At 36.1% G+C, this 27,988-nt stretch overlaps 1 protein-coding gene across 5 annotated transcripts; it reads right to left on the bottom strand.

Annotated features, from left to right (window-relative positions):
* Window positions 1-6: 6 nt before the first annotated feature.
* On the bottom strand, window positions 7-27,988 carry LOC111293165 (spatacsin carboxy-terminus protein). Of its 5 annotated transcripts, none has more exons than XM_089766360.1 (27): window positions 27,795-27,931; window positions 26,870-27,157; window positions 25,560-26,675; window positions 24,483-24,680; window positions 22,647-22,722; window positions 21,595-21,717; window positions 19,002-19,257; window positions 18,441-18,926; window positions 18,176-18,361; window positions 17,763-18,053; window positions 16,465-17,109; window positions 15,728-16,127; window positions 15,501-15,628; window positions 15,096-15,266; window positions 13,987-14,181; window positions 13,234-13,794; window positions 13,091-13,150; window positions 12,640-12,959; window positions 12,043-12,457; window positions 5,774-6,241; window positions 4,528-4,644; window positions 4,303-4,424; window positions 3,496-4,219; window positions 3,052-3,306; window positions 2,638-2,820; window positions 1,852-2,193; window positions 7-1,259 (listed from the first exon to the last, which is right to left on the bottom strand). In XM_089766360.1, the coding sequence occupies exons 2-27, from the start codon at window positions 27,051-27,053 to the stop codon at window positions 510-512; spliced, it is 8,772 nt and encodes a 2,923-aa protein (XP_089622486.1). In that variant the 5' UTR covers window positions 27,054-27,157; window positions 27,795-27,931; the 3' UTR covers window positions 7-509. The 5 variants fall into 5 exon arrangements, with proteins under 5 accessions (XP_089622486.1, XP_022741669.2, XP_022741666.2 ...); XM_022885934.2 differs by having other exon boundaries at window positions 26,541-26,675; XM_022885931.2 differs by having other exon boundaries at window positions 24,483-26,675; window positions 27,795-27,988.

Below are 27,988 nucleotides of genomic sequence, written 5' to 3'. Positions count from 1 at the left end.
GAAAGGGAAGGCAAATGAACTATCCATATATTTCAAAAAGAATGAACAAACTGTACATTTCTTACAAAAATGATAATGGACGCTTAAATATTCATCCAATGGCATCTACAACCTACCGCAATTTGCTAACTGAAACAGATATTTCCCAAAAAATGGAACAAATGGAACAAACCATCATACAACATTTTGATTGCAATGAAACCCTAATCTAAATCTAAATAAAAAAAACAATACATTCTTTCGGTCACTTTTTTCCGCTCCTAGTTTGAGTGTGTCCAAACTTGTTTATACAACAATCAGAACATCTCAAGGTCCTCAGCTAATCCACAACTTCCATATCTTGCCAATATCACATGTTCTTTCAATGATGATCGCAAGTGGAAAAACTAGGGAACTATCATCAGATTAATGAGCATCACCATCCTATCAATCATCATCCCTCTTAACCATCAGAATAATCATAAGCCTCAGCCAAAATCATAATCTCACAATATCAACAATCCTTTTTTTTACATTAGTGGGAGGTAAGCCCCACCATGCCCTTTCCTCAAGACAAGAGGCGCTGCATTGTCAGGGACCCTATCCAAGGCTTTCATACAGGCATCCACCACATCAGTAAACCCAGTAGCTGATGTAGCCAGCTGCAACTGTAACCTCAGATCCCTAGTCCTCTTCAACAAGCATCTAAATGATCTCCCAAGGTATTTGGCCCAATCTGCTGGTAACCCTCCACCAGTGAGCCAAACTGAGAATTGGGACTGATCACCCCTGGCTGTTACCTCAGCCCTGTAGAATCTTGCCAGTTCAATAAGCATAGATGGCTGAAGAGGAAGCACAGCCACAAATTCAGCCACAAACTCTTCTGTCAGTTCTGGATTGAGCATCTGATTCCAAAGTACTAGGGCCCATTCTGTTGGTTGATTAAGACCATAGGCTTCAGCAACTATTAGAGCCTCTAGAAATCGCGATTGCTCAACTAGCGCTCGCCTAGCATTGGTTTCAGATAGGTTGAGCCACTTAGAATCTGGCATTCGTATTTGAAGGGAGACAAGGGAGGCCTGGGCACAAGCCCTGCGTGTTTTATTGCCAGCATCAATTGAAGAGTGAACTTCAGCAGCTTCAATGAAATAGCGCATTGATTCCAGGAGGTCTTCGTTCTGGTCTCTGTCATAGCGTTGAAACCACTGTCGGAAAGCTTGCTCTGCTCGTGACTCCAGCAGAGCAGCTGTTTCATGCTTCATGTCAAAGTGATTATAAACCTGCAAATAAGAAAAGCATGACAGAAAGGAAACAGATGAATCGTCCAAAATAGTTTTTAAGTATATGAACTTGGAAAAATGAGAAAAATATTTCACGAAAGCCTAGATGAGGAATCTTTAACTAAGAACTGCATGGAATCGAATGACAACATATAAAATGACCATCAAACTAATTCTGAGCCAGTATAGTGGCCCATTTTAAATATATTAAATATGATGGCCTAAATGGACTTGTTCAAGCGCCAGGCAACCTGCTCAGACCAGTAAGCCTGGCCAGATTCAGGCTGGGCTTCATATAAGATTTTCCATAAACCTGGGATGAAGTTATTATCTTATTAAATGAATAATGTATTCTTATTTAAATTCAATTCTTAAATATATTTAAATATGTTAAAATATCAATATAAATGTTTTAGGGGCAGCAGCGGTGGCAGGTGCCCTCCATCCAAATGAAGCCTTAGTCTCGAACAAAAACCTTAACCAGCTAGCTATATGATGTATATTTATAAACTCAAAACAGTTTTTCCAAAAGATGATATTGACTGGCTAAACTAAAACAGATGGCATTGAAGCCAAACAAGCATACACTAACCATAGCAAATGCATCAAGGTCGTCAGGATTAAAATGCTTCAATGATGTCAGAACGGCCATTCGAAATCCTCTGACAGCCTCACCAGTGCCAGTATTTGTGTCTGCAGCAGTGGAATACTTCTGAAGAAGTAGATCCAATTGACCATTTTCTATGAGAATGCCAAGAATGAAAGTAAGGGCATGGAAATTCCCAACCCCAGTTATCAGGCGAGCCAAACATGCAAAATCACCCTCAGTAACATAAGCTTCAATCCTGGTCGCAGCAAGGGCTACAAGAACATCCACTCCATCAAGGCATGCTGATGATTTGTAGAAATGGTGTGAAAGAATAAGAAGCTCAACCTGAGAACAAAATTTTCCAGAGAATGAAATGCTCACAGCATCAAAAAGAACCCTCTAAAGCAAGAAAAAAATAAACAGAAAATTTTGACTTGACAATCTCATACTTTTATTGAAATAACAAGTTTAGAAAGCATAAAAATTGCATAAGCAATACAACTAAAGAAGATATAATAGAATGAGAGTTATTGATCATACTACAACGAAAACAACAAAGCCCTTTCTCACTGGACTCTCATGCCTAATCACAACTATAAGGATTGGCTTTAAAAAATGACTTCTCTAAAAAATGATGGTAATCAAAACATCAATACTATACTGGTTATAGTTTCACAAATTTCTTAAAAAAGTTTCTACATATGACACACACATTTTCATATTCTTAGCAAGCTTGATACTTTTATTCCCATAAAATGATCTTCAATTATTGTTATAACAAGAAAATACCTCACAGGCATGTGGTATTTCCTGTCCAGTAATCACTAAACGCATTAACGCATGGCCGATTTCTGGTTCAGAAGGACACAGTTCAGCCCACTTCAAGAAATCTGAAAATCTCCACAACAAAGGAGCTGGCCCTTCCTCTTTCTGAGAATCCATATATCCCCCACGATGAGCAGCCAATAAACCCTAATGCACATTGAAGATGTGAGGTCAAAGGTTATATAGAAATACAAACAAAAGTAGTCAGCAATGTCAGACAAATATACATTTCTCAGTGATTTTAGGTGCACCGCAAAGATATGGATTGAAACAGAAACACAGGCTTCTCATCACAGCTAAAATTCACATACCAAAAGCAATGAGCATTCATATAAGCATCAACACTCAAGTGAATATAAAGCGCATAAGGAAAATCACCTTTAGAAAGGATTCTGCAAGAATTTGAGCAATACTAGTAGATGGCATGACATGGGTTTGCACAAGGAGATTTGCTTCCTCAAAGGACTCCTGTGCTTTAAGAGAAAGTAGCTGTAGCAATTCAACAGGCTGTTTGCCAAATGCCTCTGAAAATGAAAGACCCAAGACATTTGCAGCTTTAACAACTGCTATAATTCTCTTACATAACCCACGTCCACTACCTTCAGTGAAAACAGTTGCTAAAGTCTCCAAGACCTTTGACATTCAAAATATAGGAGTCAGGTAGGAATATCAGAATAACAACTAACCAGGAAGTTAAAGAAGAACCATGAGAAGCCAACCAACAAGGGAAACTCTGATTAAACTTTAACTGCTCAAAACCTACATTAACTGTTACAGATAAATGAAATTGGAGATATGAAAAACTACAGAGATAACAAGTACCTGCAGTGGGTAGATGAGATGCTGATCAGTCAGTATATATGACTGAATAACAGAAAGAAGTTCCTCATCAAGCATTGCTATTGTTATTTCACTGGTAGGAGTCGACATTGCAGCAAGTTTCAAAGCAGTATCCACGAGTATGAATTCAGAAGGCATCTGTCCTGGAGACAGCTTCTGTTGTAGTTGCTTGGCAGCTGTTATTTGTCCAAACTCCAGTAAGGATAGAACAGCCCTTTCAAGCTCTCCAGGTCCAACCCTATCTTCCCACTTAGAAAAAGAAATTTCAATTTTTAGGCGTTCATCTTGCAACTGGACATCATTTCTAAGGTTGGGAAAATTGGAACTATCTTCAGGCTCAGCTCCTTTATCTACCGTGTCCACCAATGGCCTTCTTGATGGCACATAGCCTTTGGCCCTCCGTTTTGTCTTTGAACTCCCAATTGTCACGGTAGAAAAGCTGGAGTCTAATGCTTGGTTTCTGAGGTGTGGTTCCCTTGCATCATATTTCTCCACAGTTCTATTCTTCATTGAATTAATATGATTGTCCATCTTTGTTATTATGCTAGCAGTTCGATCGATAATGTTGGAAATATTCCCTATGAGAGGATTCCGGCTAGTACCCATTAAACTTATTTCTCCTTCACTTTTCACTTGAGCTTCAGATTCTACGGCCAAAAGCCATACTCTAGTCTCAATTTCTCGCAGAAGTAGTAAAGGATAAACTCTGATAAATTTAGTGCAGAGGTTAGAAAAGAGGCCTGAATATTTAGATGCAAAGAAGCAATTCAATTTGGATAAATCACTTACGGGTTGGACTGTGTTATCATCCCACTTAACCATTGAAGAGAAAGCAGCAACATTTCATGAAGCTCTCTTGCTGGAAGATCTTTCTCCAATGCTTCTGCATGCTTAAGGAAAAACAACCCTGCCTGCAAGCCATATAGCAGTAAATTCGCATCAAGAATAAATGAGCAAGCTGCCAAAAAAAAAAGATTCCGGCAGATATCTTTCACATGTACGATCAAAGCATACCTGTAAAGCAGGATAGGAATATCTGATGAATAGTGTCTGGCAGTGACCCCATAAAGCAGCTCTCTCTTCAGGGACATCCCAAAGGAATTCTTTCCATTCAGCTACCATGGATTCAGCCTAAAGGACAAAGAGAGTTGATATCCAGAAGTTCAAGAGGCTACTGCTAGAAAAGAACATTCATTGCAGAAGGTATGTAGCATATCAGAAGTCAAAATAAACAGCAGTAAACCATTAAATTTCCTCCAGACATGACCTCATTTGGAACTCAGCTTCACAATGTGTTGAGCATAGATAGAATATCCATTGTCATGAAGTAACAATCCTTACTTGTAAGACAACTCAACATTAGGTTTACTCTTAAGCCTAGAAGATTCTTCATCAAAATTCTCATCAACTTCCTATAGATGGAAATCCAATTTTAATTAAAATACCTTGTATCCATAAATATGGTCTACCAAATCTAGCATTGTGATAGAATATCCTCATTTTACACTTCCATATTTTGTCCTTTTGCCATAGCACCAGATTAAAACACTCTAATATACTATTTCCAAACCTGTAATATAATATCAAAGTACGGCACATTCCTAAAACCCCTTAGGTTTTCAATTATAGTTAGCCATGAATCAATCCACCCATATGTGATGTATATACATGTGTGTGTGTTGCCTACCTCAGTTTGCTCCTTTAATACAATGCTAAACAGAGTAAATAGATGATAACAGAAAAAGGAATGAGGGTATACAACAACAGCACAAAGTTCCAATGAATGCAAAAAGGATCTTCAAGAGCAAAACAAGGCTACAAAGACCAGCAAAAAGCATAGGCCCAAGATGAAATAGTCAAAGCATTTTTCCAAACTTAATGCTGGAAGGATAAGGGCATAAGGCTGTAACAAATCCAGTTGCCAGAAGAGTTAAATGACCCCTCACAACTTAAGCACCATAAACAGAATGGATTCTACTTCGAAGTAAAACATGTAAGTGGGAAAGCATAAAAAGTCCCTACAATTTCTCTACAAGTTTCAAAGGAATGATATTAAACTAATTTTTAGAGCGAAAAAAATACTGCAAAAACAGGCAACAAACTGGTGGTTGTGGGCATGTCATACTTCTGAACTCAAATTAACTGTTTTCTCACAAGTTAAATACTAGATAAGTAATCTAATTCAAATGGTCAAATGGACAAGTTAATAACCTCAATAAATTGCATTGCACCACAAGAAGGAATATATGTGACACTCTACCTGAGTTTCAGTAACTTGGTGAACAGTAGATTTCCAAGGTCCACCACTAGCCTCCAACTGTCTAGCCCAGTTGCGTGCTTGCTCCCACTGCATGTTCTCTTCTAGTGCTGCTAGAAGGGAAGTATCATCTAGAGTCTCATTCCCAAGGCGCAGACCATCATTTTTACGCAATGAAGGCTCTGCTAGATTAATTTTCCAATAAAGTCGTCGATAGCAAGCTGCTGCAGAGCCTCCATCTCCAAAGTCAGCAGCAGCAAGAAGTTGCAGTAAGCACCTTTTTTCGTAAGGAGATGGACAAGTTGAAAGCATAGCATCAGCAGCTTTTATAGCAGTGGAACTAATCCATGACATTCCAATCTGGCCTTCTCTTCCTATATTTGTCTGTAAATGACTTGGTTCTTCCTTAATTCTGGCAGAAAAAGAACCAAGATGTGCTGAAGCTTCAGGCAGACGCATTTGTGAAAATGCCTGAAGAAAAAGAGAAAACAGGGGGAGGAGGATGGTGGAGGGAGAATAGATCAGATTTTATACAACATGATCACTACAATCCTCAACCTTATTTCAAACCCAAACTCAGAATAAAAAATTACTATTACAAAACTTTATAGCACTATTTTTGAGCAGTTGAAACACATAAATGCACTAAATTGTAAAAAGCAAAAGATAGTGGAGGGAAAGTATGCCGGATTTTATACAACATAATCACTTCAATCCTCAACCTTATTTCAAACTCAAACCCAGAATAAAATAATTACTGTTACAAGACTTCATAGCACTACTTTTCAGCAGTTGAAACATATAAATGCACTAAATGAAAAAAAAAAAAAAAGGAAAAGAAACATATACGTCATGTGCATGGCAAATAAGAACATTTTATTCAACCAACAAAAAAATCTCTTCCATAGTTGTTTCCAAAAGCATCATTTCATCAGCTATGGTCACAGCTCAAGACATACAACTCAACTCAACTAAGCTACATGGATGATGTACCTATTTCCTCCAGACCATTCTGTTTAGTAGCACATCCTCTAAAAGATACAAATATGCCAAGCTCTTCCTATCACTTCAATCTATGTGATTTTTGGTCGACCCCCACTTTCTTCATTCTTTCTACATTTATACAGCATCCACATCTTTTACTTCATATCCACAGTGAAAATATCACTCTAACAAAATTATTCAGGTTCAGGTCTTGAAGATACCATCACTTTCATGGTATGTTTTATGGCGTTCAAACAAACAACATATTAAGTTACACTAATGTATTTGAAGAAATCTCTAAAATAAAACTATTTTATTTTTTTATATCTTTCTTATTACAATACTAGAAATATATAAGCGAAAGACCAAATATTCTCAGCCTTAAAACCCAAGATTTTCATGCATTAAAACAACTAATCAAAGGGGAAATTTACTCTCTATACATAATAGGAAAATATCTAATGAATTTGGTGTAATTACCCAAATCACTCCTTATTCTAAAAATAAGAAACTTAACTAAAATAAACAAAGTCAACTAATCAAGTAATAATAAAGATTAGATTTTCACACTCCCCCTCAAGCTGGGTGGTAGATGTCAATCATGCCTAACTTGGACTTCGGATTCTCGAAGTTGTTTCGAGAGAGAGCTTTAGTTAGTATGTCTATAGTTTGGAGGCATGTAGGAGTATAAACTAATCTAACAATTCCTTCCTCTATCTTCTCTTTGATGAAATGACGATCAATCTCCACATGTTTAGTCCTATCATGATGAACAGAATTCTTTGCTATACTTATGGCAGCTTTGTTGTCACAGAATATCCTCATGGATTCTTCTGCAGAGACCTTTAACTCCCCTAGCAACCTTTTTAGCCAAATTCCCTCTCATATATCATGAGACATAGCTTTAAACTCAGCTTCCACGCTACTTCTAGCCACCACAAATTGCTTCTTGCTTCGCCAAGTAACCAAATTTCCCCACACATAGGTACAATAACCAATAGTTGATCTTCAATTAGTAACAGATCCAACCCAATCAGCATCAGTGTAAATTTCAACATTTTGAAGTGATGTCTTCTTAAAAAATAACCCTTTGCCAAGACTCTTCTTTAGGTACTACAAGATACAATACACAGCTCTCAAGTGTTCCTCGGTTAGGTTGTTCATGAATCTGCTTACCATGCTAACCGAAAAACCGATATCTGGTCTTGTATGAGAGAGGTAGATGAGTTTCCCAACAAGTCTTTGATATTTGCCTTTATCTGTTGGTGGACTTTTTTCTTGCATTCCTACCTTATTCATTGTGTCCATAGGGGTGTCAGCAGATTTGCATCCAAGCATTCCAGTTTCCATTAGTAAATCTAGGACATACTTGTGTTGTGAAATAGAGATGCCATTCCTTGAGCGTGCTACCTCCATGCCAAGAAAATAGTTGAGGTGTGCCAAATCTTTGATTTGAAATTCTTTGGCTAGGAGGTCTTTTAGTTTGCTAATTTCTTCCACACAGTCTCAAGTAAGAATAATGTCATCCAAATAGACAATATGAATGGCTATTTTTCCTTCAGGTGAATATTTGACAAACATGGTGTGATCGGTCTGGCATTGTGAAAAACCATACTTCTTTACCACTTTTGTTAGTTTATCAAATCATGCACATAGGGTTGTTTGAGACCATATAAAGACTTTCGAAGATTACATACCTTGCTAGAATTGTCTTGGTTTTTGAATCCTAGAGGGATTTCCATGTAAACTTCTTTTTCTAGGTCCCCATTAAGAAATGCATTTTTGACATTTAGTTGGTGAAGTGGCCAATCTAGATTTGCTACCAATGATAATAACACCCAAATTGAATTAAGTTTAGCAACCAGAGCAAATGTCTCCACATAGTCAACACCATAAGATTGAGTAAATCCTTTTGCAACAAGGCAAGCTTTGAATCTGTTAATACTTCCATTTGCATTGTGCTTGACAATAAAAATCCATTTGCACCCAACTGGATTTTTCCCTTTAGGTAATTCTGAAATCTCTCATGTTTTGTTCTTTTCTAGGGCTCTGATTTCTTCCAAAACAGCCATATTCAATTTTAGTTGCATGAGTGCTTCATGAATATTATAGGGAATCTGCATACTGTTTAGTGTGATAACAAAAGCTCAATAATTGGGTGATAAACCTTCATAAAAAACCATATTACAGATTGGGTATTGAGTACATGACCTCACACCTTTCCTTAGAGCAATCGGTTGATCAAGATCATCAAAAGATTCAATTGAATCAGATTTAGTAAGAGTGTTATCTATGTTGGTTTCAAGTATCTCTGGAATCGATTCAGATTCTTGGCTTTGCTTTGAAGGTGTACATTCTCCTAGATCCTTCTGAGTTTTATGTCTTCTTGAATAGATAATCAATTCTTTGTTTGTTTTCCCTTGTGTGGACTTCAGGCATGGAGGATCTGGTTGGATGTTTTGGACTGGAAAAGGAGTTGGGAGATCTGGTTGGACGTTTTGGACTTGAAAGGGAGTTGGAGAAGTGTTTGGTAGTTCAATAATAGGATATTCCCAAAGCTGATATTCTAGCGTGATTGGATTCTCCCCTTGAATGGTAGTTTTGGGAAAGTAAGGTTGATTTTCAAAAAAGATAACATTCATGGAATGGTAGAATTTCTTTGTTACTGGTGAGTAACATTTGTATCTTTTTTTATTCAGGGAGTATCCGAGAAATATGCATTTGATGGATTTGGGATCTAACTTGCTTTGATTTTGTTGGCTAGTAAAAACAAATGCAGTGCATCCAAACACTTTAATGGGAATAGACAAGATAATTCGAAGGTGAAGATAGGAACCGAAAAGGGATTGGCTAGGGCTTTGAAATTTTAGGACTCAAAAGGGCATTCTGTTTATAAGATATGTAGCGGTAAAAACAGGCTCACCCCAAAAATGCTTAGGTACATGGGCAAGCATCATGAGGGATCTTGCAACTTCCAACAAATGTCGATTCTTTCTTTCAGCAATTCCATTTTGCTAAGTATCGACACATGAGCTTTGATGAATTATACCATACTTCATTAGATATGATCCAAGGATTGAATTGTAGTATTCTCCCATTGTCAATTCTCAACACTTGGATTTTGGTTTCGAATTGAGTTTGGATAATATTGTTGAAGTTTTGGCATAGCTGGCCTATTTCTGATTTTTCCTTCATAACGAATACCCAAGTAGCCCTCATGTGATCATCAATAAATGTGACAAACCATTTAGAACCAGTAATTTTATTTACTCTAGAGGGACCCCAAATGTCACTGTGTATCATTGAAAAAGGATGGGATGATTTGTAAGGCTAATTATGATATATTGTACGGATATGTTTGGATAGTTGGCAGACTTTACACTGAAAGTTAATAGGATTTTTATTGAATAATGAAGGAAACAACCTTTTGAGATACAAAAAATTTGGATGACCTAACCGATAGTGCCAACACATGATAATACTATCTTTATTATTATTGGAGGATGAAGCCACATAAGATGTCTTCTAATATTGACTTTCAGAATTATTAGCTCTTAGGATGTAGAGTGCTACACACATCTTAGCATTACCAATCATCTTCCCTGAGTCCAAATCCTAAAATTCACACATATTTGGAAGAAATTTAGTAACACACTTAAGGTCTCTTGTAAGTTTGCTTATAGATAGTAGATTGCAACTTAGATTTGGGACAAATAGAACAGAATCAAGTGTTATCTCTTTGGAAATAATAACGGAACCTGCACCGACCACTTTTGAAAGTGACCCATCAGCAATTCAAACTATGAATTTTTCATTACATGGGTTGTATTTACTAAATACAGATGCATCCCCAGTCATATGGTCTGAAGCTCCTGAATCCACAATCAAAGAATTTGATTTCTCTAGTTTTACACTCAAGGCACCTAGAAAATTATATTTTTGAGCTATAGAACCTATTCCAATAATGCTAGCTCTAGGGTTAGAGGTAACCTCTAACGCCGTGCTCTCCCTTCCGTTGGCCATGCTTAGGGTGGGCAACCCAACCCGCCCTCGACGGATTTCGACCCAACCCGAGCCCATAGAGTCTGGTTTTTTTTTTTTTAAATCGGGTTTCAGGTCGGGTCGGGTTCAGGTTTTAGACAAATCCGACCCGATCCTACATTATATAAAAATAATTTTTTAAATTAATTTTTTATTTTTATATATTTATATATTTATATATTTATATTTAAAAAAATAATATTTTATTAATTTCAAGTCGAGTCTGGTTCGGGTATGAAAAAAATTTTTAAAAAAAATTCGGGTTGGGGTTGGGTTTGGCGGATATGAAGTCGGGTTGGGTTCGGGGCGAGCAAAAACCCGCCTCAACCCGACCTGTTGCCAACCCTAGCCATGCTAGACTCCGAGTGAAAATTTTCAAAGGTTCAAATCGTGCTCTAATACCATGTTAAGCATCCAACTTACTACCAATTGGCATCAAGTGGAAAGATCCAATTGAATATAAGACTATAGGATATTTTATATTTATTATATGTGAGATAACACCACACTAACAAACCCACATACGTGTAGGTGAAGATGGAAGAAGCCTTCCACGTGACAAATTTAGAAAAGGCAACTGAAAGGAAATCCTAGCTCTGATACTATAAAGAAATCTCTAGAATAAAACTATTTTATTCTTTTATAGTTTTCTTATAACAATACTAGAATTGCATGGCAACATATAGGTTAAAGACTGAATATTCTTAGCCTTAAAACCCAAGATTTTCACGCATTAAAACAGCTAATCAAAGGAAAAATTTACTCTTTACACATAATAGGAAAATATCTAATGGATTTGGTGTAATTACCCAAATCACTCCTTATTCTAAAAATAAGAGACCTAACTAAAATAGATAAAATCAACTAATCAAGTAATAATGAAGATTAGATTTCCACAGTATTAAGCTAAGAAGAGAAAACTCATACGTACATACGTACATACGCACATACATATCTATATATATGCATGTTTGAGTATCATCTTTTTAAGTTTTTTAAAGCATTTCCAATTTCATTTTCCAATTACTTCGTTCTAAGGCACAAAGTGTGTATGTTTGGCATCCAAACAACAACTACCAGAGGCAAACACAGAAAATGCAGCCTGTATCTGATGATTATTAGGACAGATCTACCACTGGTTGGTGATAACTGCCTCGCAAGGCTTCTACACATTGATAGCAGTTCTCTCCTGCTTAAAAAGTAGCAAAGATGAATAAAAAAGCTAGAATTTAGTTCTGCTCACAAACCTGAAGAGCCCGGATAAATGGCAGTAAAGAACATGAGGGGAGGAACATTTCAAATGCTCTTAGTAAAGGCAGAAACAAGCGCTGTTCACAAAGCACAGCAACCATATTGGCCAGAGAAGCTGGACCTTCATTAAAATCACTTGAAACATTAATCTGTTCACCGAGTTCAACCTTTTTTTCTTCCCCAGCAGTACTGCCCTCATCAGAAAATATTCTTGTCAAACTATCGGATGCCCCAGACAAGGGAGTCCTAGATACAGATTCCAAAAGCCGCCTTCGTTTTGGATTCCACCGATTGTAATGAAATGAAAGTGCTCTGCTGCCACCTGGCAAGGAATTGGTAGCTTCTACAGCTGCTGCAACATTATCTGCTATCTGGGAAGCTATGTCATTCACCTTGATGGATTTAGTTTCCCTGTATGACTAAATCTAATCAGATCTAAAACTCTAGTAACAAAAATGGTTATATTCACAAAGAAAAATGCAAAATCTTAGAAGGAAGCATACTAGACTGATATTGGAGTGAGAAGTGACAGTAGAGTAGCAAAATGAAAAGATCATAAAAGCATAATTTCATCTCAAGGTGTTTCTAATAACCTGGCTGCAGTTATTTCCAGCCAAACTGTTAAGCAAGACAGTGGAGACACATCTGGAAAGCATGATGCAATCATGGCCAAAATAGACCAGGAGAAGTCTTTTGCTTTTAGCAATAGGGCCTCTCCAGGGTTTTTCTGCTTCTCACAATCTGCTAAAACTCTGAAGAGTTCAACAGGGATATAAACGTTTTCCTCTGGAAAGAGACTTTCACTCCTCTTTTCCAGGTATGATTGGGAGCTAGCCTTTTTTCTTGACTGCATGCTTTTCAAAACTGTTAGTATATGAATCTTAAGACGAGGATCGCGGAATTCCTTTGATGCCTGAAACATGACAATGAAAGTAATGGGATCAAAATGGTGCAAATTTTTAAAAACATAGTAGAACACCATCAAGCATTAAACTACAAAGATAACAAAATTCAAAAGAAAAAGTTCACAAACAACAAGCTTACAACTTGGAACACTGTGTCAAATGAGTACCCTCCACTCTGAGCTTCACACAAAAATCCAACCTTTAAGAAGACAAGGACGCCATAAGTTTGGAGTCAAAGAAAAATTGCCATTCCGAAATTAAGTAAAAATAATTAAGGCATACCCAGTCATTGTCTCTTGCTAATACAGCAAGATATTTTGTACTCAAGGGCAGCTGATGCATCTGACAGAAGACAGTGACCAAACTCCAGTACTGGCTTGCAGCTTTTTGTTGAGATCTCAATTCAGTGCCATCACCATTACCAGTTAACAGCCAAGATCCACATGTCTTTCCCTCGGCTAATTGTGGAAGACTAGCCTTCTCTAAATGTTGTAGCACAAGCATAAGAGCTCGAGAAGGCTGTTTACTAGAAACTGAAATTAGAGATCCCTTTTGCTTAGAATTCCTTGAATTATCCCCGTGCATACATTCATCAGCCAGTGCTCGGGCTAGAGACTCCATAATATTGTCATCATGTGTTGCAGCATGAAATGCAGAACCCTTAGAGGAAAGTTGCCTAAAATTCTCCTTTGTTTGAATGGATTTATAAAAGAAAGATATCCGTCTCAGTGCAGCTACATCAACTCGGAGCATGCTGGCTGATAAACCAGAAAGCTCTAAAAGAAAAGAACATGATGCCACCAACACAGTGTCTTCAAAATGGGTAATAGCAAAGGGCATGACCTGAAAATTCAACAGCAATGAGTATTACAGCAGTATCATTATCAAACATAGCCGCCCTAGCTTAGCTATCTTCTTGGTAATTCTGAAGTAGCATAAGCCGACCCCCATTAATGCATTTTCAGTCTAGTCAATCTCACTCATTTCAATCATAAATATATTGTAATCTAAATAACATGAAAACAAAGTGCTTACAGATGAAAGAAGACACTCTTCCTTCTCAGATATAGGTGCAAGAAGTGTTTGGACATCTGATTGAACGTTTGTTTGTCCAGAAGCATTGGATCTCCCTTCTATTTTCAACTTTTCAACTCTTGAAGTAAGAAGATGATTAAAAGCTGCAAGTGCACGTCCACGATGCAAATGATGTTCAAGTCCAAGTCCTGTCTCCTAAAGTGAAAAAAAAGAAATAGAACTACTGAGAGAAAATGGTTATGGTTAAAACAACTGGATAATTCCAGAAACAAACCTAAACTAACAGAAGCAATAACCCAAATAAACGTCAGAGTCAAACAAATGAAGTAGAAAGAGAAAGCATGACATCCAACAAGCAGCAGCAATATATACTCTAAATGCAGTTACTTCAGGAAAGTAAACTACTCATTTTATACAAACAAGGAGAAAGGAGAGAAGAGGCTGAACAAAGTTGAAAATGATTTGACTATTTTGATATCTCATGCAAGAGAACAATACCAGAAAAACTAATGAGCTTCCAAGAAAAATAAATAAAAAACACAAAAAAAAAAAAAAACTGGCCATGATGAAATCAGATTTATTTAATAAAACAAATGCTCCCTGTGTCTAAATACTTGAGACAAAATACGATGATGCAGCCATCAGTGCTTTACCTAAGTCATATTGTTCATCAGATAGAATAAAAACCCAGTTACCTAAAGGAAGCAAATGGTGATTCTTAGTTTCAATGTACTTCACTCTTTTTTTTTTAATCAGAAGAATTTAGAGAGAAGTACAGAATTTACTGACACAGAAGTTCAAAAGGACAGGTCCCTTTGAACATAGAAAAATAAGTCCAATATTCCCCTTAATTATCTGTTATAGTGACTCAAGCAAGAATTTTGATTTGTCACTGCAGTACACATGAAATTTTAACTCAGATTTCAACACATCATCCTTTCACAATACACATGAAATTCTAACCCAGATATCAATGCATCATCCTTACTGTAAAAATGAAGGCAATAGGGGGAAATCATTTAGTAAGCAAATAAATGTTATCCCTCTTGGATGTTCATTAGCCATTTGGTATATTATAAACAAATTATCCTGGGAGAATAAGGATAAACCTTGAGTGAAGAGTGATAAAGTTCCTCTTCAACATGCTTTTGTATAGTTGCTTCCCAAGAGATAGCATTAATCTGAGTTTGTTCATCAGCATTTATGTAAAATTCAATGTCTCTATCCAACAAAGATTCTCCAGTAGGCAAACCTGAAAGCGATTGCCATCCAAGGGGACCCTGCAACATCATGCAAACTACATGATAAAGGAAAAGTAAAATGCCAAAAAGAGAGAGTGAATAGATGTAATTTAAAATATAAGTGATCTTAAATCTGTCAGAGGTAACATAAAATGACATCTCCTTGCATTAAGGCAAGCATGATAAAGCCAGATGAACACAGCTTGCCTAGCAACCCATTACCCACCACACTATATTTGATTAAAAGAAAAAAAATGAGAAAAGAAAAGAGACCTGCACATAAAGCTGGATCAACCGCCGTAAAGCCTTAGGGAACCAGCAAGGCAGCATCTGTAGTAGTGAAGTGTCACGTCCAGTAGAGAAGAAGATGTTGTCACGCCAATTTAGGTAATCTGCTAAAGCTGCATTTCCAAACCAAAAGGCAAGAAAATTATGCCTAAGATAATACATAATTTTTTATGGGCATGAATAAACAAGAAAAAGAAATGTAAAATAGTAACCATTTTTTGCTCTGGCAGCTAAGAAACCAAAAGATGTATCTTCTCCAAAACATCCAGAAACAAGTGTGCGCCACAATGTAGGATAGTGCTGCAAAGCAGGTCTCAAATTTTCTAATGTGCATTGAGCTGTGGAGCTATTATGCCTGTTAACACTCCCACTACTTAAGCAATCCTGGATTGGAGCAGAAGCATACATTAGAGTTGCTAATGCTGCCATCTCTCCACCTCCTTCCGCAATATCATCAATAGTATGAATTACTTCTTCTACTTCATGACCAGGGAGGTTGCCAACATGAATTAAATTATGTGACATTATTGAACGAGCATTTGCAAAAGATGCATCATATTCATGCCCTTTAATTCTTGATAAGAGCAACCATCTTGCCCAATGACAATCTCCCTGAACAGTTGCATCAATAAGAGAGAAAAGACATGTAAGAACATACAAAAATAGTTTATCACATAGAACAGAACAATCTAGTAGAGACATTAGTAGGTAAGCAGACAATCTCAGAAAGCTTTAAGATAATCCACATGTAAACGCATGCCTTGTTTCACATAGGTGAAGTTCATAACAAATTTAGAATGAGAGAAAATCACCTCAAACAAAGACAAGTCCCATTATGAAAACCAATAAAATAATGAAGGATGGTTATTAAATATCTAACAATAAAAAAAAAAAAAAAAGATCGAATACAAAAGACATTAACAATCACTGGACATTTTATGAAACTTACTGCAGCTTCCTGTAATGAAAAAAGTGAATCATCATTGAGAACCAACTTGTGATGATCAAGGTAAAGGTCCAGAAGATTTGGCAAGTTATACTGTCCACAGTAACGAATAAGTAATTTATCCAGAGCTTGCACAGTATCCACATGAAAATTTTCACTCCTGCCAGAGAAATGTAGATCCGATGATCTCTCAATGGAATTATCTTCACATGAAATCTTATATCTGTTTGTAACGAAGCCTGAACGAGCAAGAAGTGATACTATCTCTGCAGTGCCCTCCCAGTATTCTTTAAAAAATATTAGTTTTTTTACAAGCTCCTGCTCCATGAGCATCCTTAACCACGTAGAACACATAAGAGAGGAAGACAACCTAAAAATTTTGATATCTGGAACATCCATGCATACATCATCCAGTTCTTCGACAGAGCAAATATAATTGCCAAAGTCAGGAAATCCACTGCATTCAACAGTTGAGGCAGGCTGGAAACCATCCAAAGCTATTTGGAGGCTTCCATTTGTTAAAACAGATGTAGGAATAAGGTCCAAGAGTTTAAAGACTTCCTCCCAGTCATTATGGTATATATGATACTCCAATTGCGACTCCCATGACACATGAACACCCATTACAAAAGGCTGATCCAATACTATCTGAAAAGCAGAAGTTTTAAAAAAGACATCTTTATGTCCACCATCCAATAAGTGTGTTAATGCAAACATGAATTTGCATGCAATACAAAAATCATCCTTCAAAGATTTCATATGTTTTCAGCTTCCAAGATTTATCCCATAGAAATAATTGTCAATATAATTCACTTCTGTTAAACTAATTAAGGCCAAAATTATAGATATCAATTTGACATGGATAAATACCAAGTTCAATTTAAAGTTCAAGATGCTGGTCAATATTTCTATTGCTTTATAACATATCAGATGCATTGAAAGCTTTTTCCAGTCTTAAGTAATTTGACTGGAACAACAAGAATGGAATGAGCTTTCATTTTAACAACATAATGTTAGCCATTTAAAATGGATGATCTCTACTGAGAAGATTCCTTCCCGCCCCTACTAACTGATCACATAGAAGGTTTCCCTTTAAGCTTTGCTTCAACCCAATGCCAATCTTTTTTTTTATCAAATTCAGTCAATCGGATGATGAGAAATTAAACCCAAGCATTATAAACAATAATGCCCAATGAACATGTCTTACTACAAAATTTTTATTTCCTTGCATTACATTTCAATACAATTCATAACATTTTTAAAAGAAACGTGCTGCAAGGAAGACATGAAAAGTTGCTTACACGATCAATGGTTCTCTGATCCCAGGCCTTGGACCACACAGCAGCGGCAGCCCAGTATCCAGCATGAGCACCATCTTGATCAAGCACAGAATCAGATGACTTCTCATTAACATTTGCCCATGCACCTAAAATGACCCCGTCAATCTCACCACACTCGATTATTAAATTGTTGAAAAAATCCAATAGGCACAAATGAACCCCTCCTGGTGAGTTTAAAGTTGATGTCACTTGCAAGCACCCTTTCAGACGGTCATGAAATGTTTTCCAGAAACTACAGCTAGGATAAAGCCGCTTCCAAGAGAGATAAAAAGAAAAAATTTTAGCTCCACAGAAATGGCTTGGGTATGAACTCAATTGCATTTACACAGGCTTTAACAGAAATATAAGGCATGTAACAGTTCACTTTCACATACCTCAATAAGTGATATTCTCTCCAATATATTCCACTCAAATGATCCCAGGTAACCATATCTCCTCATCTCCTCAGCAATTTGCATACGGAGAGTTTTCCTCACTGTGCCAAATAATAACTGCTTGAGGCAGATTTCAACATCCTCTCCAAGCCTTTGTAATGTTGCTATAGCAAGTCCAGTTTCACCCTGTTGTTCATGTACAGTCAATATACTATAGATATATGGAAAAACTTCACCTTCATGTACTTAACCTTCAATTAATTACCTTCAAAAATAGGTCATATGCAATAGCTCTTCCAATGTCACTAACTTCATTGAAGGTATCATGAGGTTCTTCATCAGATGTGAATTCCCTCGAATGATGAAGATGCAGTTGAAGAACAGCTAAAGGGAGGCGACCAGAGTGTAAAGCATCTTTTACCACAGTTTTCAAATCCAGTTTATCTATTTTCCAACGGGCAATCATCTCTTTGGGATTTTCAAATGGAAGAATTTTCCCTGAGACCACTCCTCGGGGAACAAGGGCAGATGCTTCACTTGGATCCTCTGAATCCAAATAAACTTCAGTACTCAGAGAATTGTTGGGCACCAAAGCAAGCTTCTCGTTATTGTTGGTTGGGAAGGCCAATGCAGGAGTCTGAAGCTCATATTGATCCAATGTCTCCAGTGAATCCACTGAAGGTATTGAAAACTGAAATTCATCCTGCAAGGAATTTGGATCTACTATACTTAATGGCTCCTCCCGATCCACCTGTGTCATATGGAAAATATGTCACTTAAATTTCTAAGGATAGAACGCAACCAGCATAGAGTATCCAAATCATACCAATCCTTGGCCCAGCTTTTTAAGTTTTGCTCTGAGTTGATATTGCAGATTACGAATAATCTCCAAAAAATGAGCCATCTCACGAAGCCTTATGGAAGTTCCCATTTCATTTTGTGTTTTATCAGGTAAAACTGGAGGAAGAGCAAGGACAAGGTGCCTATCTAAGGCCTGCAACATGAATGCATCCCTTTTATGCTGGAGTAATCCATATTCGCGGATCATTTTGGTAGCAAACCAGGTGGCTAATTTCAGTAGCCTGTAACATTAGAAAATGAAATGTAAAAATATAAGTTTAGAAGATATACATGGCAATCCGACTCATCCATAAAAAATTAGTATTCAAATTAAAAAAAAAAACCAACCATACCAAATTCACATCCGACATGATATAGATATTGACAAGAACATGGCATAAAAGTATAATTCATGCCAAACCAAGGAAAGACACTGGCAGATATGTGAAGTCAACCACAATGTTGTCATCAGGCAGTTATACTAATTTGAAATGTAAGTTGTAGATAACAGCAACACCATACCAATAAATTCAATAATTTAGTAAGGGACCAAATTTGAAATGATCATAATCCATACACCTATCTTATGAAAAAAAGGATGCACCTTTCAACTAGTTTCTCAGACTAAGAAAGGAGGGGAAGGATAGGGGTAATAAAAGGTGAAATTCACTTTTGATACATCAATCAAGTGAGGCCAAAATGTGCAACTGGATTAACACCTAAGTAGTACAGAGACTTCTAAAGGGTAGCCAAATCTTGTATCATATGTAATCCAATATAATATTTGTCCAAATTCCAGTGATATGTATCCAATACTTCATTTGGATATCCTAGATTTAAAAAAAAAAAAAAAAAACTTTTGTGGGCATATCTGATACATCTTAGCTATGTTGCTTGGATTTGGGTTAGAGCATCAGACAAGGTTTTTCCACCTTTTTTTCTTATATAGGGATGATCAGGTCATCAAATCCATGCCCATTCTAAACGGTAGGATAGTTTTCTGAGGTACAACCATTTAACTACGTGACTAAGTTTCCAAGTTAAAGTCCAGAAAGAGATTTGCTTATATACAAGTAGGAATTTATGGATTAATACAAATAAACTTTCAAATAAAGAATATGTACAATTTTATAAAATAGTTATAAATATAAGAAAATGTAAAGCTCCATGAGAAAGTGAGCGGAAGTTTATCTCAACTAATTAGTACATAGAAAAGAATCTGGAAATATAAGTATAAGAATCCTTAACCTTGTAGTGTGTACCTCAATCAAACACCATAAGGACCAATGACCCACCAAGCAAAAGAGTCAAATACCAAGGATCCATATCATAAAAAAGCAAACAGGCATAGAATACCTAAATCTTTCAAAGAGAAGGTGAAAGAAAACAAGATAACTGCCCATAGAAAAATTAACTGAACACTAGCATTGAGAACTTCACTAGGAAGCAATAGATGCCCAACTCAGCAATCAGTATCCTTATTGTTGTAGGAGACTAAGAATAGTTTTGATTTGAATATTTGGTTTTTAATTACTAACATTATTCGATAGGGGATTTTCCAAATCTTACACTATGTTCAGATAGAAGATAGTGAAGGAAAGGAAAGGAGTGGAAATTTGTTTCCTTTGTTTGGGTAGTTAAAATGAGTAAGGAAAAGGAAAGAGAAGGATTATCAAAATCCCTTATTTGGTTAATGAGTAGAAAAGAAAGGAACTAGTACACCATAAAGTATTTTTCCAATTACATCCCCTCTAAATAAAATAGCATTAATTGAACTATGTAAAGAAAAATTATCTTTTCTCTTTAAAGTTGTCTTCATTTATAATCTTTAAGCAAATAAAACAATCTTCAGTTCAAAAAAAAAAAAAATCAAATTTTCTCATGTCAAGGAACCAAAAGAATTGACAAAAATTAATTCATGTACAAAGCAAGGTTAAGAAAAAAAGCCAAAGGAGAAAGAGGCAACAAAAGATTGCAGGTTTACCAAAATAAAATTGAAAAGTTACGGAAATGAGCTCAAGAAGGAAAAAAAAAAGGATAGAAATGGCTAGCCAAGCTGTTAACCTGTGAGGAAGCTAGAGATAGGTTTCTGTAGAATTAAAAATGCAAGCAATTAGGGTATTATAGACATTTTAATATAAAATAAATTTTAGCATTTTCCTTCCCCTCCTCCCCCACAGATTTGGGGGAATTAAAATATGGGCCTTTTAAATGAAACATGGGGTGGCTTTGTTGACAATCGCTTCTTTTTACTTCTTTTATTTCTTAAGTTGCCCAAACAAGGGAAAGGGTTCCTACTTTCCCCTCCGTCCCTTCCCTTTCCTTTCCCTCCCCTCCCCTTAATAGTGTTAAGTATCTTCACCTTCAACATAAAACCCCTGTACATTTTGGAGATGAGGGTTACAGCAGGCATAAAATACAGAAAAAAAAAGGCAAAACATTGCAATTATAACATCTATTTCTATTGTGCACTGTTATCTAGATATCAAGCAGTTACACTTCCCATGTGCATTGCAAGGGGCAAACATAAACAAAAGTGAGACCATCCTAGTCAATGAAAGATAATAAGAGATCTTAACCTTGAAGCAGCAGAAACCTCATTATCATTGCCATTTTTTCCAAACATAAGATAAACTGCAGCAAAAAGTAATCTTAAAACACCTTCTTCTGCCAGGTTTACACCCACAAGCATCTCCAAAGATCTGTTAATCCAGTAGGAGAAATTAATTAATTAATTACTCGATAAAATCTAGTCTAATCCATGGAACAAAACCCCTATAATTCTCTATTTATGAAATACTGAAGAATCAATGTATTCCTTTGGGCATACAACACAGCAGAGAGGACTGCAAAACATAGTGAATTTTATATGATACACAGGATAAGAAAAAGTGAAAAGGCGAAAAGAAGTGAAATGCAAATTAGTAGATTACAACAATACCCTATACAAAACAAAATTTTAACAAGAATCAACTAGATAACAGCATAGGATATCTACCATCATATAAAAACCTAGAATACAACATGAAAATGCCAAAATAAAATAAAATGATTATCAAGTGGAATAAAACTTCAGATCTCTCTCTCCCATCTGTCCCTCTCTTGCTCAATCCCATAAAATATACTTTTTAAGTGTGACACAATTCCTTCAATATGTATGGTATAATCAAATCAATATCATGTTCATACCAACATGATCAGGAAAATGAAGATGACACTGCAATGCAAATAGCTAACCTCTCAATTGGCTACTAAAAACGAGATAAATTTACATATAGCATAGATATTCCTTCAAACTTATCTATTTCATAGCTTCCTCCTGGAATTATTAGAGAGGGTGAATGACAAAATAAGAATATAGTAGCCTTCTGCTTTGTACAAAGATATATATCCCATGAAACATTACACATATATCCATGCACTAAATTGGCTGTTAGAAACGAGAGGTATACAAATAGATATATTCCATGCCACCATAAACAGATAAGTAATGAGATTTTAGCATGTTGTACAGAATGTCACTTTAGAAAGAATAAGAAAAAAAAAGAAAAGACAAAGAAGAAATAGAAGAGAAGAAAGGAGAAGAAAAGACTAACAATGCAGAATTTAAAATGAAAAGAAAGAATCTTACTGCTTTACTTCATCAAACTTCAAGTAGGCCAATGCAATTTGCAGCCTACGCATCCGTGAAAACTTCAGATCCCATCCTGACATGGCAGCAATTCACATGAAATTTGGAAATTTAGTTCAGCATTCGCTAATGATGCAATAATCCATGAGCAAATAATCGACCATAATTTTAAACCATAGATATAAAAGAAATAAGGAGTATAAAAAGGAAACAACCCCAAAATCAATTTGGATAAAAAAAAGTTTGTAGTCGTAGTCATCACAGAAAAACAAGATTAGAGTTCTTAAAATGGGTACTTTTAGTGGCACTTTACAGCTTCCTTTTAAACCATTCACTAACAGTAGAACAGATTTGTCACTCACAACTCACAAGATGGGAGCAGCAGAAGTTACAGAACCCTCCAGAGAATACAGCCTTTTGAATTTAAGCCACTCCCAGTTTACCTTAACCAAGACTTAAAGCATTGCAATACAAAACAGTCTTTCTAATCCCAGTCAGCTTATAGCAGCATAAGCATGCATTAGCAACACTCGGTACTATGAGTTTGCCTTCAACTCATTCATTTCATCTATCCTTCAAAAGAACTTCAAGGAGCAACTTTGTGCAAATATTTCTTGCATCACAAGAAACTGGAGAATTCAATACCCAGGACTGACTTTCTAATTATGCATTTTCATACAAAAGGTATGAAAATTCTTTCTACTCCTGATATACATCCCAACAATACAAATATTCCAGGGCAAGAGCAAATGATACAATAAAAAAACTAATCCAAAGAGCATTTCTACTAATTTTGCATATAAGAAAAGGTGACAATTCATTTTAACATCTCCAGATTCATTCCAAAGTATTTCTATAGCACAAGAATGATGCAACAAGAAAAAGGAAGAAACAAGGAAGGATCCTTCAAAAACAATCATCTTCTCTTCAGAAACAGCAACAAGAAAACATTAGAAAACAAAGATAATTTGCTGCTGAGCTTAATAACTTAAGTAGACAGCTTTTACTAGATCAAACAAACCATATCTATCATAAATGCCATAACCACTATTTCTGTTAGCTAACTACAAGTAAAAACTTATAGATGATAGAAGATGATATTGAAAAGAACCGAATAGCACTTTACAGTTACTCAAGCAACCAGCTAGGCCAATAGACAAAAACAAAGTTTTGGCATTAAAGCCATACCTGCACCACAAAGAAAGTTGTACAATTTACAATCTACAACGAGTAAAACCTACCACTATGACAAGAATTAAACTTCTATTGAAAGTGGCAATAGTAATTCTATTCAAGTTTCCCTACTTCCAAACCCATAAAACCTCGTAAAGTCATAACTCCAAATTTGAAGCTAATGCTACAAAAGTAAATAGTCACCTCATAACACATGCCAGATACTCCACTCTCTCTTTAGTAGCTACAAAATTTTCCATCCTCGTGTAAAACCATTATGCAGACTTTTTTCCTTTTTTGTTGAACTAAAAAATTCACAATTTCCATTTTAAATCAAGGGAGTATAAAGATCAATTAACTAATGACCAGGATCAATGCATAGACTTAAAAGTTACCAATAACTTTAGCTATCAACAGCTAAAACCCAACTTAGTGCATAGCAGACATCAATTATCAAGAAACATAGCAATTCTGCCTTGTCAATTAACAGCTCAGGACAACAAACACAGTACAGTTGAAAAGAAATGTGTAAGAACCATGTTTAGGATGAATGGGCAAAGTAGATGGTAAAGAAGACAATAAAAGCAGGCTAAGGAAAACAATTATGATCACCATATTTTGCAGATATATAAAAGAAACTGTATCAAATTATTTTTTTCTTACCATTGTCCAAACACAAACGGTCTGCCTCATCAGGACCTTCGTAGAGAAGAACTCTATCCAAAATTTCAACTTTCCAAGGCAACCAGAACATTTTTGGCTCTTCCAGTCCCAGTGCACTTTCTGCTTGGCATCCGACACCAGTACTAATACTCGGTTGCTGATAACCAATGGTTTCAACAGGAAGGAAATTTGATGAAACTGAAACAGAAGGGAGAACCACGGAAAGACCACCATCAGTCACCAAATAAAAACAACCCTGGAAAGTACAACCAATAGCTTCTCCAATAGAAGCTTCTTCTCTTCCTTGGAGAGAGAATTTTTCACTTCCTGAATTCAAGCATCTATCATCGTGGACTACTGAATCTGTATGCAGATCAAAATGAACAACTTGAGAACTCTTTGGTTCCTTAAAATCATGCCTTCTAATAAGCCGAGTAATCCCCAAAGGAGAAAAGCAAATAAAGTCATCATCACTATATCTATCTGTTGGAAGAAAAATCTTTCGCATAAGGTGGAACTGTATTTGTGAATCATGAACTTTCCCATCCATTACTTTTGAAGCAGCGGAAAAGCCATTCAAGACTGAATCACGAAGGCACCCATTTCCGTAAAGGTTCCAGCCATGGATTTTCTGAAGCAAATTGCTTCCAGTATTATCACAAAAAGAAACAATTCCCTTCATTTTGGAAGAACTATTTAGATTACAAGAACTTGGAGAACTAAAATATATCCTTTGATGGCTTACATCAGAACCACCAACATCCCAACCAACTAACATCCCAAGTCCTAAATGTTGATAACGTGGAAGCAATTTGTCAAATGCATAAAACTTGTCTGGCATACAGTCACCAGCATATATCACATATACTATACCATATTCATCAATCACAGCCAATAGAGATGTATAAGATGCAACAAGTAGCCTCCTAAATGTTCTTCTACCAAATAAATTACCACACTTATAATTTGACTTTCTTTGCATACCATCATCTAGATTTGAACTTTCTGGTTCAGGCAAATTCACAAGACAGTTTAATCCGCAAGTCTGTAAAATATCAAGATGTGCAACATGCTCACCAGACACTGCATCATAGAAGAACACTAAACCAGAAGCATTGAGGCAAATGAGAAAATCATCAGAAAATTGGAAATCTTTCCACTCAACCAGTGGGCATGTATTTACACTTTCCTTGAGCTTCACCAAAGAAACCCACTGAATTCCCCAACTATTCAACCTGGCAACGAAAATTATATTCTTAGTCTTTTTCTCACTTTCATCACTAGTATTGGCAGATGCAGGGTTCATTAGTGTTAAAAAGAATCCAATTAACTGATGTGAATCGCTAGAGAACACTCTAGTACATTTGTATGAAGTGTCAGAACCCACATCAGATGTATCCAACTCTACATTTTCATGGGAACCATTTTCTAGATTCACAACAGTCTCTGGGCAGCTCTGCTTACCAGATGAAGAGTTCTCTTTACAAAGGAATCTAAGAATTGGTAAATTACCATTAAAAATGCCAAAAGAAACAACTTTCGCAGAGCAAGGAAATGACGACTTCTCAGGAAACCTGGTCCAAATGTTACCCTCATATTCAACAGTTTCAGCTTTAGTGAAAAATGATCGCAACCACCTCTTTGAAGTAGCAATTCCTGACAATTTATCATCCCCAGCTTTCTTACTTATCTTGTTTGGAACTTCTATATTTCCATTCGCACTGCTTTTATCTATAGTATTTTCAGAGGCTTCAAAAGACAAATCAATTGGCTTCTGTTCCATTATATTTTGAAATGATGAGGATGAAGGCCCCCACTCGACCCATGTCCCTTCCCTAAACTCACCCTCTAACGTTGCTCCAGGCACACAGCTATTATCAGGCTGAGAAAATGCATGCACCATCACACCTTGATTGCCAGACACAAAGAGAAATTCTGTAAATGAACCATCCTTGTGCTGATTATATGTATCTCCACACATACCCCAAGCCAATGAGTTTACATCACAAAGAAAAGGGTAACTATTAGACCTTGAAAATCCACGTTCAAGGGAAATACCATTATTAGAATCCATTGCTGATCCAGAAGTGAATGGAATATCATCCTTTGCATTAGACCTACAAGCTAATAAATCTGAATTTTGAGGACTCTCATCATAACTACTTTCTGAAACATAAGCATCTACAGAGCCCCCTGCAAACCAAAAGGGAAAACTCAATAAATGTAAAAATAAATCAGAATACCCATGCAATTGAAACTCAATGCACAGCAATAGCAAGTAATTGATTAAACTAAGCCCGCAGATGAAGACCTTCAAACCCACATGAAAATACAATAAAACTTTGGCAGTCTAGAAACAGAGAAATAAAAAAGGTGAGGATATTAACCTGTAATCAGAGGAAGTAGCAAAGCTTGGCATTGGTATGAAAGCAATAACAATAACTGCTTTTTCGGAGATATAAAAGCTTCACGAAATTCCGACAGATTGAGTGGCAACTCTGAGGGACCCCATTTATGTAACTGCAGTATAGCAGGACCCTCACCACCAGCAGGACGATCCATTCTCTTCATAAGCAAAATCAAAGAAGACCAAAAATCTTGCAGTTCTAATTCCTTCAATGCATTTTAACATTAAACACTGCCCCACGCAGCCACCCTCAAATATGCATTCAAATCTACATGCCAATACTCATCTAATTAGAACAGAGACGCATGCATAAAATAATCATTACAATAAAATTCATAGAATAGTGCTATTCCTTTTAATGCTCAAGTTGTAATAGCTATTAAATAATCCAAAAATTTAAAGTAATAGAACTGATAAGATAAAACAGTCGCATTTCTAATCACATTTTTCTCCCACTTAACTGGCTGAGTATTTTAATAAAATTTCATTCGCATGCATTCACACAGGTGAAAAACATAAAAAAAAAAAATTGCTTGAAGATTTTATAAAAATGGACTTAAGTTACACTTTTTATTTATTTATTAGTAAGTTAACCGCATTTACTGTAGCATTAAAAATCATTCCATTTTTCCTTTTACACTCCTTCGATTTTCTCAGCAACCAAACCGAAGTTAATCAATATTACGCCCACGTATTAACTAAGAAATTGAGAAAACTTTCTAAAGAAATTCAAAAAGAAAAATGAATCGAGCATTAATTACAGGATCAAAATGAGATTAGACGATAAGATTTCAAAAATTAAAAAGAAAAGAAAAGAAATTACAAAAATTACAATCCGAAAACCCTAAAAAATAAATTAAAAATTACAGAGGGAAAAGGCAATAAGATTAGATTCAAGAAAGAACCTGGAGAAGATAAAAACGGATGCGTTAATTGATTAACGACATCTCCGCAAATCGCAAGAGCCTAAGCTTTTCTCAATAACAAGACTGTTCTTATTCTTTTTTCTTTTTTTTTTCTGATTTTCGATCGAGGACGACAGGTATATTGAACTATAAAGGTTTGGCAGTGTGATGTAAGGAAGAAAGAAGCCAAGGAC

This window comes from Durio zibethinus, chromosome 10 (genome assembly GCF_047325235.1).
Source record: "Durio zibethinus cultivar Kanyao isolate XHJ-2024 chromosome 10, ASM4732523v1, whole genome shotgun sequence".
NCBI lineage: Eukaryota > Viridiplantae > Streptophyta > Magnoliopsida > Malvales > Malvaceae > Durio > Durio zibethinus.
This window is presented reverse-complemented; position numbering and strand designations above follow the sequence as displayed.